Here is a 12,933-nt window from a genome sequence, read left to right on the forward strand (position 1 = left end):
AAACTTCCCTAACGATAAACGACATGTGTAGGCGTGGTGTTAATTTTAAGCGAAATTTAATATTTTTAAAAGATAAAATAAATTTTTCTACGTGCCCTGCCATTAATTTTAGAGATAGAAAAGCCATTTTTTCTGGACGATTGCACAATTGAAATGTGAATTCATTAGTAAAAAAATTATTTTAAAATTCCAATCCGTAATAGAATTAAACGCGAATGAATTTTCTCCCATTTCAAGGCCTCCCACTTTTTGCCAATCTGGCAATCAAAATTGTTTTTTTTGTTTGTAACGTCTAGAGTTTTGCAGATAAATTTTGAAACTTGGCTTGTGTATTTAGTAAGCGTAATTGCATCCACAGTTCAATTTTTGTAAAGAAATGTTCATTTCTTAATGAATTAGAGTCGAATGCATTATCTTAATTTCCCCCTTAAAATTCCCTTCCCCAAATTTTCGTGTCGTCGATGATTTTGCGAATTTTGGATTTTGAAGTCCAAACCTCAAAGTGACGCCACAATTTCCTCCTCCAACATGAAACCCGTGAAATGGGTCATGTGGGAACTGCTGTCATACAAATGCGAGGTTGAACCAGGAGAATATTCAATCTCCACCCAGACTTGATCGCCTGTTTTCAAGTTGAGCGTCGACTGGAGGGGCAACGGACTCAATTGAGCAACGGGGAAGTTATAATACTCTTGAACTAAACTTGACCCGATTCGATTCCCGTTCAAAAAAAGATAAAATTCAAAATAAGCAGAAGATGAAGATTCATGAAGACTCGTTATTCCCGCGAAAGAGAAAAAATAAATTCCCGGTCGCGGGGCCGTGAATTTCCCCGATGTCAAATCCATGGCGTTTCCCTCGTTCACCACCGCCAAATTGAACGGAATCGGAGTGAATTTTGTGTAAAATGAAGAATTTCTCTGGACGTAGAAATGGACGGGCGTCGATTTAACGTCGGCGTATCCAATCCATTTCTGGAAACCTTTTCATCAATTATAGAATTAGATAATTACAACTGAATAATTCGTGAAAATGGGAAACATTTACCCGCATCGTCTGGGAGTTTAGTGAAATCGCAATAAACGGATTCCATTTTCGCCAATCCCATGACGGAATAAAATCCGTTCAGCGTGTGACCGATCATTTTGAGATCCCCGCAAGAAGACGGCAGTCCGTTGATGGAAACAGCCGATAGATTGTTGCTAATTGAAACAGAATCGGTTGCTGCTGCTGTACGTTCATTTTTCTCTCGTGAAAGGGAAGTTAAAAGCGAATCTTGTTGTTCAATTTTGGCCTCCAGTTTTCCAATTTTGACTTCCAGTTGGACATTTTTGGCCTCTAATTGAGTTACTTTCAATGTCAAATCTTGTCTTTGTTCATTCTGTCATAGAAAAGGCAAAAGTGTTTTACCCACGGTGAAACTCTGAATTAAACTTAAAAGTATAGGACTTACATTTAGTTCGAGTTGCGCCTCCAATTGTGTCATTTTTCCCTGCTGTTCAATCGCTGTTGATTCAAAGAGTTGTTTCATTTGAATCTATTGGCAATAAATGGAATAACATTAACAATAAGACTTAAAAAATAACAAATTGAATTGTACTGTCGACAACAGAAACGTCACATAAAAAATAAATTTTTATAAATTCTTACATAGTTTTCTTTCAGTTGTAGGAATTCTTCCTCCAAGGAAAAGACTGCGCCAGTCGAACTCGTCGTCCAGCAGATGAAAACCAACAGCAAAACAACTTGGGTGAGTGAAACTACAGAAAAATGCGCCATTCTTCAGTTATTCGAAATTATAGTGAGACTATGTTTTACAACTCGACGTGCGTTTCAATTTATACATAGTTGGACCTGTTGTTGTTGCGTCCAACTTAAAGGTTAGTGATAATTCGAGAACAACAGGGTTTTGTCACTTTTGTGTCTGTAAATAAGAAGATAAGTGTTCGATTAGAATCTTTAAATGTCAGTTTAATGTCATGGTATTATTTGTTTTTGTACGTGGCTATGAACAATTTCTGCTATTTATTGAACAAGGGGATTATAACTTGCGGACTGGTCAAACAGGGAAAGAAACAGAAAACACAAATAGATATCAATTGTTGACTCAAATGAACTGCAATTAGTTTAGGGTTTTTTTGTAAGAAAAATAAAAAGACTCGTGAAAGAAAATAGCGCCATATTGGCCTAGCGTGAATTTAGATATGCAGAATAAATAGGTTCTGTCCTATGTGTTGTCGTTGTTGTGTTATTGGATTTTGTCGTGACATCAACCAAGTTTGTTTGAATAAATTTATTCATTTTTCAAGTAGTTGGGGGGGGGGGGGCAGCGAGGCAAACTGGGAGGGACTTAAGGCCGTGAGTCCACGCGATGTTTTCTTCTTCCAGTACGGGGTGGATCAATTGCGTATGTGGCAAATCGCCAATAGTTAAGAATTGCCTGGTTCCTTCAATAAGCTTAGTTTGGTCGATACCCAATTTATGTGCAGAAGAGTAAAATAAAATGAGAGAAACATTTATTTTTAGTTCGGATTGAAACCTGAACTCTTTATTATGGATTCCCCTGGAGTCAAATGCGTCGATCGCCATAAAGAAAAGGATCCCAGTCGAGTCATCTGGAAAAAAGACGAACCCGGACAATAGATGTGGGTCACCTATACGGTTTGGATATTAACAAAACAACAAATTCTTAGTAAATAAAACATTCATTTTAATTTATTGCTGACAGGGAGTTTTACACGTTGATGAATCAAGTGTCAAACGTTCTCAAGTCCCAAAGAGTGGGAAAAGAAGGTAATCGAGTGGCAATTTATGTCCCACCAATTCATGTCCACTCGCTGTCGCCTTAATGCTCGCTTGTTCCCGTATCGGAGTCATTATAGCTGAAACTAAGATATAGTTATAGTTATTACTGTTGGCCAAGGGGGGCGAAGTGGCAAGTTAATTGAATTGAAGAAAATGGTTGTGACAGCAGTTGAAATATTTCCGACTGTTCTATTCTCGTAGCCAAAAGAATCCTGTTGATTCATCGCCTCTTGACGTCGATCTCGATGAGGTTGGTTTAAAATAATTAATTGTTCTATTGTTCTGTAACATTAAGCTAACGACAAATTTTTGTCAGGCGATGGTTAAAGAGAGCGGCGAATGTGAACCGGCCGTTTTGGACAGCGAAGATTTGCTGTTTATGCTCTACACATCCGGCAGCACGGGAAACCCTAAAGGGATTGTTCATTCCCAAGCTGGCTATCTTCTTTATGCGTCGTTGACGCATAGTTTAGTTTTCGATTGCAAAGAAGGAGACATTTTTGGTTGCGTGGCTGACATTGGATGGATCACGGGCCATTCTTACGTCGTGTACGGCCCGTTGGCCAACGGAGTCACGACTTTGTGTCTCGATTTCATTATTCATTTGATCTCAAATACTGACGTTTAGATTTATTTGTAGGTTTATTTAATTTTTCGTTTGTGCCAAGAAGTACTGGCTCTTCCCTAGCAAGACAGGTTTTCTGATATCGAAAAAAGAAAGGTATAGGGTTGTAGATCTCGTTACGCTGATCGAAGTACTTAAGTAAGATAACTATACCGAAACTTTTGTTTGAAATTTTGTTTTTACTCTTGAGCAACATATATTTGTTTTATAATGACTCAAATAGTTACGTCACTATTATAATCCAATTATTCCGTTAAGTTTAGTTGAATCTATTTGGTTCTTTTGAGAGAAATAATTTTAATTTTGGACGAGGATTATTCCGCTTATTATGATGCTTACATCTTCGATGCGTGATGGCTCCTCACTGATTGATCAGTTGTCATGACGCCGCTTTTCATGACTCACCTGAAAACTGCCTATTTTTCGTCAGTTTTTATTTAGTCCAACAGATAAAAACCAACAGCAAAACAACTTAAGTGAGTGAGAATATATGACATTATTTATTTGTTCGGAATTTGTTTTATATATTAATTTGTTATATAATGATGTTTTTAACTTTGGACGTGCGTTTCAATTTGTATAAATAGTTCGACTCGTTGTTGCGTTATACTTAAAGGTTACGCTTGATAAATTGGTATTTTATTGCGGATGTAAATGAGTCTTATTTGTGTTTGTATAATATATCCCTGTCGAAAGAAGATAAATTTTCGATTAGAATTTGTAAATATCAGGCTATAATGTGCTCTGGCCCTTCGGTCAGTTCGGTGATGATTCGGTCGCCGGCGAGGAAAATATTTCGAGAAAAATGCCAACGTCGCACTTGATGAATTTCGTGTCGAAGGTGTTCTGTTGTCTGCTACTGTTTTGATCCTAAGACTCGGAAGGAGTGTGCAGTCTTATTTATACCGTTTATACGTCTATCAATTGATTTTCTAAAACAGTACAACTTATTTCCCAATATGCTAATTTAGGGAACAGTAGCGTTTGAATATCTGCGCGTCTACTAGAATTTCATTCATTCAAATACGACCGATTGCCGTTTTATACCTTCTGAGCGAAGATTTGACAACAGATAATGGACTGGAATATCGTATGTGGGAGTCCTTCTCTAATCTTGTGGTCCAACGGCAATATCGGGAAATGCTTTGGTCAATTAGCTTTCACCCTACCATCCAGTGTGATATTAACTGCAGTTTCGTCCTACTATTTGGGGAAAGAGTACAACTGGGTCATTCGGGACAGACTGCAAAATACTGTCCTCTCTCTAAGAGCATTCATTTGCCTCTTTTTAGCTTTTATTCCATTATCAAATATTATAATCAAATGTTACTTCAAAGAAAATCTGTTTATGGTCGATTACTTGGTCAGTTTTGTTACAACGTTTAGTTGGCTTTGCCACATGTTGTACATCATCATCTTGAAACAGAGAGTCTCTAGAAGTCTTCGTGGGCCTCTCTCTTCCCTTGCTGCGTGGATGCTCACTGTGATTCCATGCGCTTTCCAGATGAGGGAAGACTTTTATGAATTTGATGCCAAGACGATAGAAAGCACAGAGTTTTGGCTGAACATATCCTATACTTCTCTTCAGTTCTTCTACTTGCTCACTTTGATTCCATATGGCATGGCCAACGTCACCGGTTTCGACCGGTCGTTTCAATCTCTGGCCGACGAGAACCTCAATCAACGGCGACTGCTACATTACAACCGTTTCGACATTGATTACGATCGATTCTATTTGGGTATCGCTCGGGAGGGTGTCACTTTCCTCTCGCGTCTCTTCATGTCCTGGGTGCAACCTCTAATGAAAAAAGGTTTTATTTCCTCCTATCATATGAGCCATTTGATTCACTCAACTAATTATGATTTTAATTATTTTTCCAGGAAGTCGTAAACAGCTGAATTCTCCAGACGATTTGTTTGATCTGCCCCGCAAAACTACGTCGCAAATAGTGGCGCCTCGATTCGAACGTCAAATGAACGAAACCAAATCGGTCGTCAAGTCCCTCCACGAAAGTTTCGGTTCGTCTTTCTATCTGCTGGGCTTGCTCAAATTCACTGGAGATGCCTTAGGATTTGTTGGACCTTTAGTCCTCTCAGCCCTAGTCCAGTTCATCGACAACAAAACAGAACCCATGATATTTGGTTACTTCTGTGCAGCAGCCCTTTGCATAGCCTCTTTTACCGGTATAATAACATAATTAATTTTGAAATTTTAGACGTTAAACTTCGTTGATTAATTTGTTTCGTTGTGTTTTTGTTTTAAAGCGGCTCTGTGTAACGTTCACTTCAACTTTAAAGTCAGCGAAATTTCTCTCCGGATGCGAATCGCCCTCATTTCAACCATTTACAATAAAACACTTCGAGTCAGCTCTGCAGATTTGTCTAAATTTAGGTAAGAATAAAGCGGAACAATTTAATAAAAACCAATTTTTTAACATAATTTAATTTTTTTCGTAAGCTCTGGAGAAATTGTCAACATGATGAGTACTGACACGGACCGTATAATTAACTTTTGTCCGAGTTTTCATGCGTTTTGGAGTCTTCCTCTACAGGTGATTTTTTTATTTGTTTTGTGAAAATGTTTGTTCTATTTCAATTTATGGGGAAATATGTCAGGTGGGTGTTACACTGTATTTACTATACTCCCAAGTTGGCCTGGCTTTTCTCGCTGGGTTGACTTTTGCTGTGATGTTGATTCCTATTAACCGCTGGATTGCTGTTAAAGTAGGTAAATCTTTAGATTTCATTACTAGCAGAAATTTAATTGAAAATTTAAATTAAAATCAATCAATTTCCATTACCTTTTCACACTTTGAATTTTTCCTGTTTACTTTTTCTAATTCTTCGATTTTTAAAATTCCTATTCAGGTAAATATAGCGGGGAAATGATGGCTGCTAAAGACAAACGAGTCAGACTCATGAACGAATTGCTGGGCGGTATCCGTGTTGTCAAATTCTACGCGTGGGAAAAGCATTTTCGACGTCGGATCAAGCAGCTTCGAGCCGATGAGCTCAAGGCACTCAAAGCCCGAAAGTATTTAGACGCCCTTTGCGTCTACTTCTGGGCCACGACGCCGGTTCTGGTGGCCATTTTGACCTTCGCCACATTCGTCTTGATGGGTGGCACTTTGACTTCAGCCAAAGTTTTCACTTGCATGGCCTTATTCAACATGCTAATCAGTCCCCTCAATGCCTTCCCGTGGGTCATTGGTGGACTAGTTGAAGCCTGGGTTTCGTTAAAACGGGTCCGCAAATTAATTCAAGTAAGTAAGCATTGTAATTTCATCTCAGCTAAAAGAAATGTAACATTTTAAAAATTTGATTAGCTGCCCAATATGGATTCCGGATCATACTACAGTGCAAAGCGATTGGAGCCGGATGCCCAGGCTACGTTGATTATGGAACAGGCTGAATTTGCATGGCAATCGGCTGATGAAAACTTCCGATTGACCGACTTGAATGTGAGAATACCCAAAGGGCAATTTGTTGGCGTCATTGGTCGAGTGGGTAGCGGCAAAAGTTCGTTTTTGCAAGCCATCACTGGAAATTTGATCAAGAAAAGTGGCAGCATCTACGTCCGTAATTGGCAAGAAGGTCGTCCAAATTCTAATAACCAACTTTGATTTAAGTTTGAGGTTATTAACTGTTTGAAATCTATTCAGGAATGGCGATTGTGACTCAGGAACCTTGGATACAACACGGTACCATTCGGGAAAACATTTTGTTTGGGAAACCGTACGATGCTGGCAAGTACCGAATCGTTCTGGAAGTTTGCGCCCTGAATGCCGATTTGCGGATGTTGACCGAAGGTGATCAAACGGAAATTGGTGACAACGGTGTCACGCTCAGTGGTGGGCAGAAAGCACGCGTTGCTTTGGCAAGAGCCGTTTATCAGGTAAAGATTGTTGGAATTTGATCCTTGAATCACATTAAAGTTTTAATTTATTATTTGAAACTGATCAAACGTGTTTTGACAGGATAAGGGTTTTTATTTGATGGACGATGTGCTTTCAGCAGTCGATTCTCAAGTGGCCAGACACTTGGTAGATTCTTTGATGGTGGATTACCTCCGAAATAAAACCCGGATCCTGTGCACACATCACGCCCAATTTTTGCAGTCAGCTGACTGGGTTCTCGTTTTTGAAAACGGTCAATTAATTTCCCAGGGTATTCACGTTCTTTCTATTTTTCTGTAGGCCTATATAACATTCAATATTATTCAATCACAGGCCCACCTTCGAAAGTTTTATCATCTTATATGGATGGATCGACCAAAGATGGACGACCAATGAACTCTACTTCATCCGTATTGGACGAAAGAGAAGCGCCTATCCCCATTGAAGAGGAACGGTGTACCGGCCGAGTCGAATTGAATATTATTTCAACCTACTGGAAAGCCGTTGGCATTTACGTCTCACCCATCGTCCTGGCCATGCTGCTGTTCATGCAGTCGACAAGAAATGTATCCGATTGGTGGCTGGCCCATTGGGTTTCGGAACTGCAGAACGAAACGATCAACGGAACGTTAGTAGAAGCAGAAGATGATTACGATCCTACCTTCTACCTGGCCGTCTATGGAGGAATCGCTGCAGCCAACACGATTTTCACCTTCCTCCGGGCATTCCTGTTTGCCTACGGAGGACTGAAAGCCGCCACGTTTCTACACAGTCGCCTAGTTGACATTGTACTGCGGGCCAAAATGGTCTTCTTCGATACTACACCCGTCGGAAGAATCCTCAATCGACTCTCATCCGACGTTTACGCCATCGACGAATCGCTTCCTTTCGTTCTCAACATCTTCCTAGCTCAAGTTTTTGGTCTTGTCGGTATGTCCAGTCATTCTTTAACACATTAAGATGTTGATTTTCAATCGATTAATTTAATTAGGTACTATTGTCGTCACCTGTGTTGGAATCCCTTGGATATCCTTGTTGCTATTACCACTCGGCTTCATTTATTTCAATCTGCAACACTATTACCGACACACTTCCCGAGAATTGAAGCGACTGTCCACCGTTACCCTGTCGCCTATTTATTCCCGTTTCGCCGAGACTCTCAGTGGGTTGGTAACGATCCGCGCTACCGATAATTCAGCGAAACGTTTCGCTCAAGAGAATCTGGACATGGTGGAAGACAACGTCAAAACTCAATTCGCCAGCCAAGCCGCTGCCAATTGGCTGGGTTTACGTTTGCAGTTGATTGGAGTGGCTATGGTGACGGGCGTCGGAATCTTTGCCGTCGTTCAGCATCACCTGCACACGGTCGATCCTGGTCTGGTGGGACTGGCCATTTCCTACGCCTTGTCCGTCACCAGTGTTCTTTCTGGGGTCGTGATGTCATTTGTTGAAACTGAGAAGGAAATGGTCAGTGTGGAGCGCGTCCACAATTACATCCAACGGCTTCCAGTAGAGACTTCCGGTAGGATTTTACTGATACATTTCTATCCGCATTAGTTAATTTGTTGGTTATTTCAGCAACTTCTAGGGTTTCTCTACCTGTGTCCTGGCCGACTGAAGGTCGCATCGTTTTCCAGCGAGTGTCGATGAGGTACAGGGAACATTTTCCACTGGCTGTCAGAGACGTCAGTTTCGAGATCCGGCCATCGGAGAAAGTCGGAATTGTTGGCAGAACCGGATCGGGTAAAACTACCCTTTTCCAAATTCTCTTCCGGTTAGTAGACATCTGTTCCGGCGATGTGCTCATCGATGGTGTCAATGTCCAGTCACTTAGCCTTTCTGATTTGAGGTAATTCACAATTTAATTTAAGTGTACCGGGTTCTAAAAAAAGTCCTTTTGATTGATTGGGTAACAGGTCTCGACTAGCCATCATTCCCCAAGATCCGTTCATTTTTAGCGGAACAGTGCGTGAAAATTTAGACCCGATTGGTCAGTACTCGGATCGACAACTGTGGAAATCGTTAGAGCGTTGCCATTTACGGGAAACGGTAGCCAGGTGGCCAATCGGGTTGTCCACCGACGTTCAAGAACGTGGCAGATTGTTTTCGGTGGGGCAGAAACAATTACTTTGCCTAGCTCGGGCTCTGTTACTCAATTCTCAGGTAGTACCCTCACTTGTACAATTCACTTTTAGTCGCATTCTAATATTTCTTTTCATTTAAATCGTAGGTGATATGCATAGACGAAGCGACTGCCAGTGTGGATGCAGAGACAGATCGTTTAATCCAGAAAACGATACGTTCGGCATTCCGTCATTCCACAGTGTTGACCATAGGTAAGAGTGTGTTCGCACAGTGATAGGTAAAAAATCATGGCCATAATTAATTTTGCTCCACAGCTCACCGATTGGAAACGATCATGGACTCTGATCGAGTGGCCGTGATGAGTGCTGGGCAATTGGTTGAATTTGATTCCCCGTCTAAGCTGCTGGAAAATCCAGTTTCTCATTTTTCTCAGCTGGTCAACGGCTGAAAGTTTCGTCCGCTCTTCCACATTACGTAATGAATCAATTTAAAGTGAAATTATCAAAATAATTGTTAACATTTTGGGTATTTTTTTTTCGAATCTTTTTCCGAATCCACCAAAAATTCTCTTTACATTTTTTTTATCGTGCAAATCATGAGCTCTTACAAAAGGCAATTAGTAAAATAAGGTGTAATAGAAAACTAGTCTCTGTCGGATGGATGTTGAAGTATTTTCAATTGATAGAAGCCATTCAATTCCCTCTCTTTGTTGATGAATAAATCATGTAAATCGTATAGTTCGAGTGTTAACGTTTCCAACAATTGTATATTCCATCCAATCCATTTTTATGATTCTACTATTTTTATAATAATTGGTTAAACCGGGCTCTCTGTATTTTAATATTGCGTATTGATTTATTAGAACATGATATCTTCGTCGTATTCTTCAATTAAGCTCGCTGGCTTTTCCTGTTTCTTAGCAAGGCTTGCGGCCAATGCGGCTTCTTTTTTGCTGCGCAAAATCTTCTTCTTATCTTGAATCTTCTTCAGTCTAAATAACGAATTTTAACTGATTTTAGGGGTGTGACTATGCGATTTTAATCGATATGGTCTACCTGTAAAATTCTTCACGCTCCATCTCGTCCAGTTCGGAGATGATGTAGGCCAATGTGCGCTCGATTCTCGGGATGATGACTAGTTTTAGATATTTGTTTAATTTAATTTTTATGTAGTACTTTAGTAGATACTGTACTGACCGTGTTCGATGGCATTGACACGTCGATTGGTGACTTTAATGGCTTTGTCTAGAGTGATGAAAGACGTTTGCATGGAAGCCAAATCCACCAGTAATTTAACAGCTTGTAGGTAACATTTCTTCATCTTGGCCAATTGCTGGCCACCGCGAGCGATTCCAGTCAACTCGTAGCGATCAGCTCCGTCGACGTTGCTCTCAAAGACGGGCAGATTGATACCGGCTACGTTGTCCTTTCTGGAGGTTATTCTCACCTGAGCCGTGGAGACATTCTGGATGACGTACTGATTGATGTCTCCTGTTTGGAATTTGACTTCAGCAAGGGAGAAGGCCGCCTCTTTCATGACTTCGCCAACCATTTGCTTAGTCTGTTGAATACAAGATACAAGGTATAGTACATCATCTATGCATTATAGTAATTCAATTATAATTTACGTCAATGATTTTCTTCAAAATGGACCGGAATCGAATTTTCAGAGCTTCGACTTTCTTCTTCAAAAGACGATGTCCCGTTTCGGCTCCCTTCAAACGAATTTTCATGCCAGCCTGCGCTCTGTTTTAAAACCAGTATTAATTATTTTATATTATTTTAAGTAATCAATTGGAACTTACCCTCGAGATGGGAAAATAGCGATCTTGTCCTTTCCCGACATGGTTCTGATTTGGAGTACTTTGGTTGTAACAGCTGTGTGGCAGAACAAGGAAAAAATTGACTCTTTTGTCTCTTGTGATCGTCTAAAATTCGTGAAATTCACATGACTTGTGACTTTACAGACTAGAGCGCGTGACATTTGGTTGCATTTTTCGAGATACGACCAGAAAATGTATCTGTACCAGGTATAAAAAGGAACTAAAACAAGTGCGCTCTGTTCATTCCGAGTCAAAACCCCCGCAATTGTGAACAGACACAGTATTCATTGGTGAAAACCATTTGAATCAAAAATTTTTTTTCTGTATCAATTTAGGCATTTTAAATGAGCGGTAGCTTAAAGCATTGAAACTTCGTCGAAAATGAACGGTTAGTGACTCCTCAATTTTAGTATATTGTTATGATTCTACTTAATAGTTTTACAAACCGTGCCGTTTCAAATTGAAATAATATTTTAACAATTTATGTTTTTTTAGAACATGATATCATCGTCTTGCTCTTCAATCAGACTTGCTGGATCGGGCTGGTTCTTAAGACGGTAAGCGGCTTTTGCGGCTTCGGCTTTACCGCGGGCAATCTTCTTCTTATCTTGAATCTTTTTTAGTCTGATTTTGTTTTGAACATAAGTAAGTAAGCTGTTGATTATGCAAAATTTAAGTAAGGACAAGTTACCGATAGAATTCTTCGCGCTCAAGTTCGTCCAGTTCGGAGATGATGTAGGCTAGTGTCCGCTCGATTTTCGGGATAATTACTGTAAAGTCGTAGTGATCAGGAAATTAATTTAATGTATCAAGGGTTGTATCTTGCAAATGAACTGACCATGTTCGATAGCATTGACACGCCTATTAGTGATTTTAATGGCTGTATCTAGAGTGATGAAAGACGTTTGCATGGAAGCCAAATCCACTAGTAATTTGACAGCTTGTTGGTAGCATTTCTTCATCTTGGTCAATTGCTGGCCACCGCGAGCGATTCCAGTCAACTCGTAGCGATCAGCTCCGTCGATCATACTCTCAAAGACGGGTAGGTTGACACCGGCCACATTGTCCTTCCTGGACGATACTCGTACTTGAGCTGTGGAAACATTCTGCAGCACGTACTGGTTAATGTCTCCTGTCTGGAATTTGACTTCAGCAAGAGAGAAGGCCGCTTCTTTCATCACATCGCCAACCATTTCTTTCGTCTGTTATTATCCCCGGTCAACGGAAAATTAAGTATTTTAAACCAATTGAAAATATACATAGGAATCATTTTACCTCGATGATTTTTTTCAAGATGGAACGAAATCGTAGTTGCATAGCATCAGCTTTCTTCTTCAGAAGCCTGTGGCCCGTTTCGGCACCCTTCAGGCGAGCCTTCATGCCTGTCTGGGCACTATTAGGCTAATTATTTACCCCATTTCATCAATTCAAAGTTAAATTAGTTAGAAACTTACCCTCGAGACGGAAAAATAGCAATCTTATCCTTTCCAGACATAGCTGCTTACTCTTGGATATCACTTGTGTTTCTGACTTTAGCCTCCCCTCAGCTGACAAAAGAGAAATATGGGGATCCGAATGCCTTGTGATCGCCCATAAGTCACATGATATTCTCCTGTATGGTCCTGTAGCCTAGCGCGTGACTTGATTACGGTCCGAGATAAGACTAAACAATTCAATCTCAACAGGTGACGCGATAGCGC

At 40.3% G+C, this 12,933-nt stretch overlaps 4 protein-coding genes across 4 annotated transcripts; 1 reads left to right on the plus strand and 3 right to left on the minus strand.

Moving 5' to 3' along the window:
* Positions 1-497: 497 nt before the first annotated feature.
* LOC124203533 lies at positions 498-1,779 on the minus strand. Its single transcript, XM_046600205.1, has 4 exons — positions 1,651-1,779; positions 1,454-1,537; positions 1,048-1,381; positions 498-982 (listed from the first exon to the last, which is right to left on the minus strand). Exons 1-4 carry the CDS (start codon positions 1,777-1,779, stop codon positions 498-500), a joined length of 1,032 nt encoding a protein of 343 aa, XP_046456161.1.
* A 2,478-nt stretch (positions 1,780-4,257) lies between these two features.
* LOC124203795 (ATP-binding cassette sub-family C member 10-like) lies at positions 4,258-10,170 on the plus strand. The gene is made up of 15 exons (XM_046600645.1): positions 4,258-5,241; positions 5,312-5,614; positions 5,696-5,822; positions 5,889-5,982; positions 6,047-6,158; positions 6,299-6,693; positions 6,757-7,024; positions 7,093-7,325; positions 7,408-7,597; positions 7,660-8,256; positions 8,318-8,848; positions 8,905-9,175; positions 9,243-9,489; positions 9,557-9,662; positions 9,726-10,170. The coding sequence occupies exons 1-15, from the start codon at positions 4,506-4,508 to the stop codon at positions 9,857-9,859; spliced, it is 4,344 nt and encodes a 1,447-aa protein (XP_046456601.1). The 5' UTR covers positions 4,258-4,505; the 3' UTR covers positions 9,860-10,170.
* On the minus strand, positions 10,158-11,467 carry LOC124203829 (V-type proton ATPase subunit D-like). The gene is made up of 5 exons (XM_046600702.1): positions 11,216-11,467; positions 11,039-11,156; positions 10,608-10,971; positions 10,467-10,545; positions 10,158-10,402 (listed from the first exon to the last, which is right to left on the minus strand). Exons 1-5 carry the CDS (start codon positions 11,392-11,394, stop codon positions 10,270-10,272), a joined length of 873 nt encoding a protein of 290 aa, XP_046456658.1. The 5' UTR covers positions 11,395-11,467; the 3' UTR covers positions 10,158-10,269.
* Positions 11,468-11,622: 155 nt separating this feature from the next.
* Positions 11,623-12,846, minus strand: LOC124203833 (V-type proton ATPase subunit D-like). The gene is made up of 5 exons (XM_046600708.1): positions 12,688-12,846; positions 12,509-12,626; positions 12,072-12,435; positions 11,925-12,003; positions 11,623-11,857 (listed from the first exon to the last, which is right to left on the minus strand). Exons 1-5 carry the CDS (start codon positions 12,726-12,728, stop codon positions 11,725-11,727), a joined length of 735 nt encoding a protein of 244 aa, XP_046456664.1. The 5' UTR covers positions 12,729-12,846; the 3' UTR covers positions 11,623-11,724.
* Between the last annotated feature and the right edge of the window lie 87 nt (positions 12,847-12,933).

The sequence above is a fragment of the Daphnia pulex genome, chromosome 10 (genome assembly GCF_021134715.1).
Source record: "Daphnia pulex isolate KAP4 chromosome 10, ASM2113471v1".
NCBI classification, from domain to species: Eukaryota; Metazoa; Arthropoda; class Branchiopoda; order Diplostraca; family Daphniidae; genus Daphnia; species Daphnia pulex.

Coding starts and splice junctions, on each gene's coding strand:
- LOC124203533 (XM_046600205.1), bottom strand. CDS start 1,779: ATGGCGCATTTTTCTGTAGTTTCACTCACCCAAGTTGTTTTGCTGTTG. Junction 1,538..1,650: donor TACAACTGAAAGAAAACTAT/GTAAGAATTTAT, acceptor TATTGCCAATAG/ATTCAAATGAAACAACTCTT. Junction 983..1,047: donor TAAACTCCCAGACGATGCGG/GTAAATGTTTCC, acceptor ATTGATGAAAAG/GTTTCCAGAAATGGATTGGA.
- LOC124203795 (XM_046600645.1), top strand. CDS start 4,506: ATGGACTGGAATATCGTATGTGGGAGTCCTTCTCTAATCTTGTGGTCC. Junction 6,694..6,756: donor GGGTCCGCAAATTAATTCAA/GTAAGTAAGCAT, acceptor AAATTTGATTAG/CTGCCCAATATGGATTCCGG. Junction 8,257..8,317: donor TCAAGTTTTTGGTCTTGTCG/GTATGTCCAGTC, acceptor TAATTTAATTAG/GTACTATTGTCGTCACCTGT.
- LOC124203829 (XM_046600702.1), bottom strand. CDS start 11,394: ATGTCACGCGCTCTAGTCTGTAAAGTCACAAGTCATGTGAATTTCACG. Junction 10,972..11,038: donor TTTTGAAGAAAATCATTGAC/GTAAATTATAAT, acceptor TGTATTCAACAG/ACTAAGCAAATGGTTGGCGA. Junction 10,403..10,466: donor GAGCGTGAAGAATTTTACAG/GTAGACCATATC, acceptor TTCGTTATTTAG/ACTGAAGAAGATTCAAGATA.
- LOC124203833 (XM_046600708.1), bottom strand. CDS start 12,728: ATGTCTGGAAAGGATAAGATTGCTATTTTTCCGTCTCGAGG. Junction 12,627..12,687: donor GCTATTTTTCCGTCTCGAGG/GTAAGTTTCTAA, acceptor TTAGCCTAATAG/TGCCCAGACAGGCATGAAGG. Junction 12,436..12,508: donor TCTTGAAAAAAATCATCGAG/GTAAAATGATTC, acceptor GGATAATAACAG/ACGAAAGAAATGGTTGGCGA.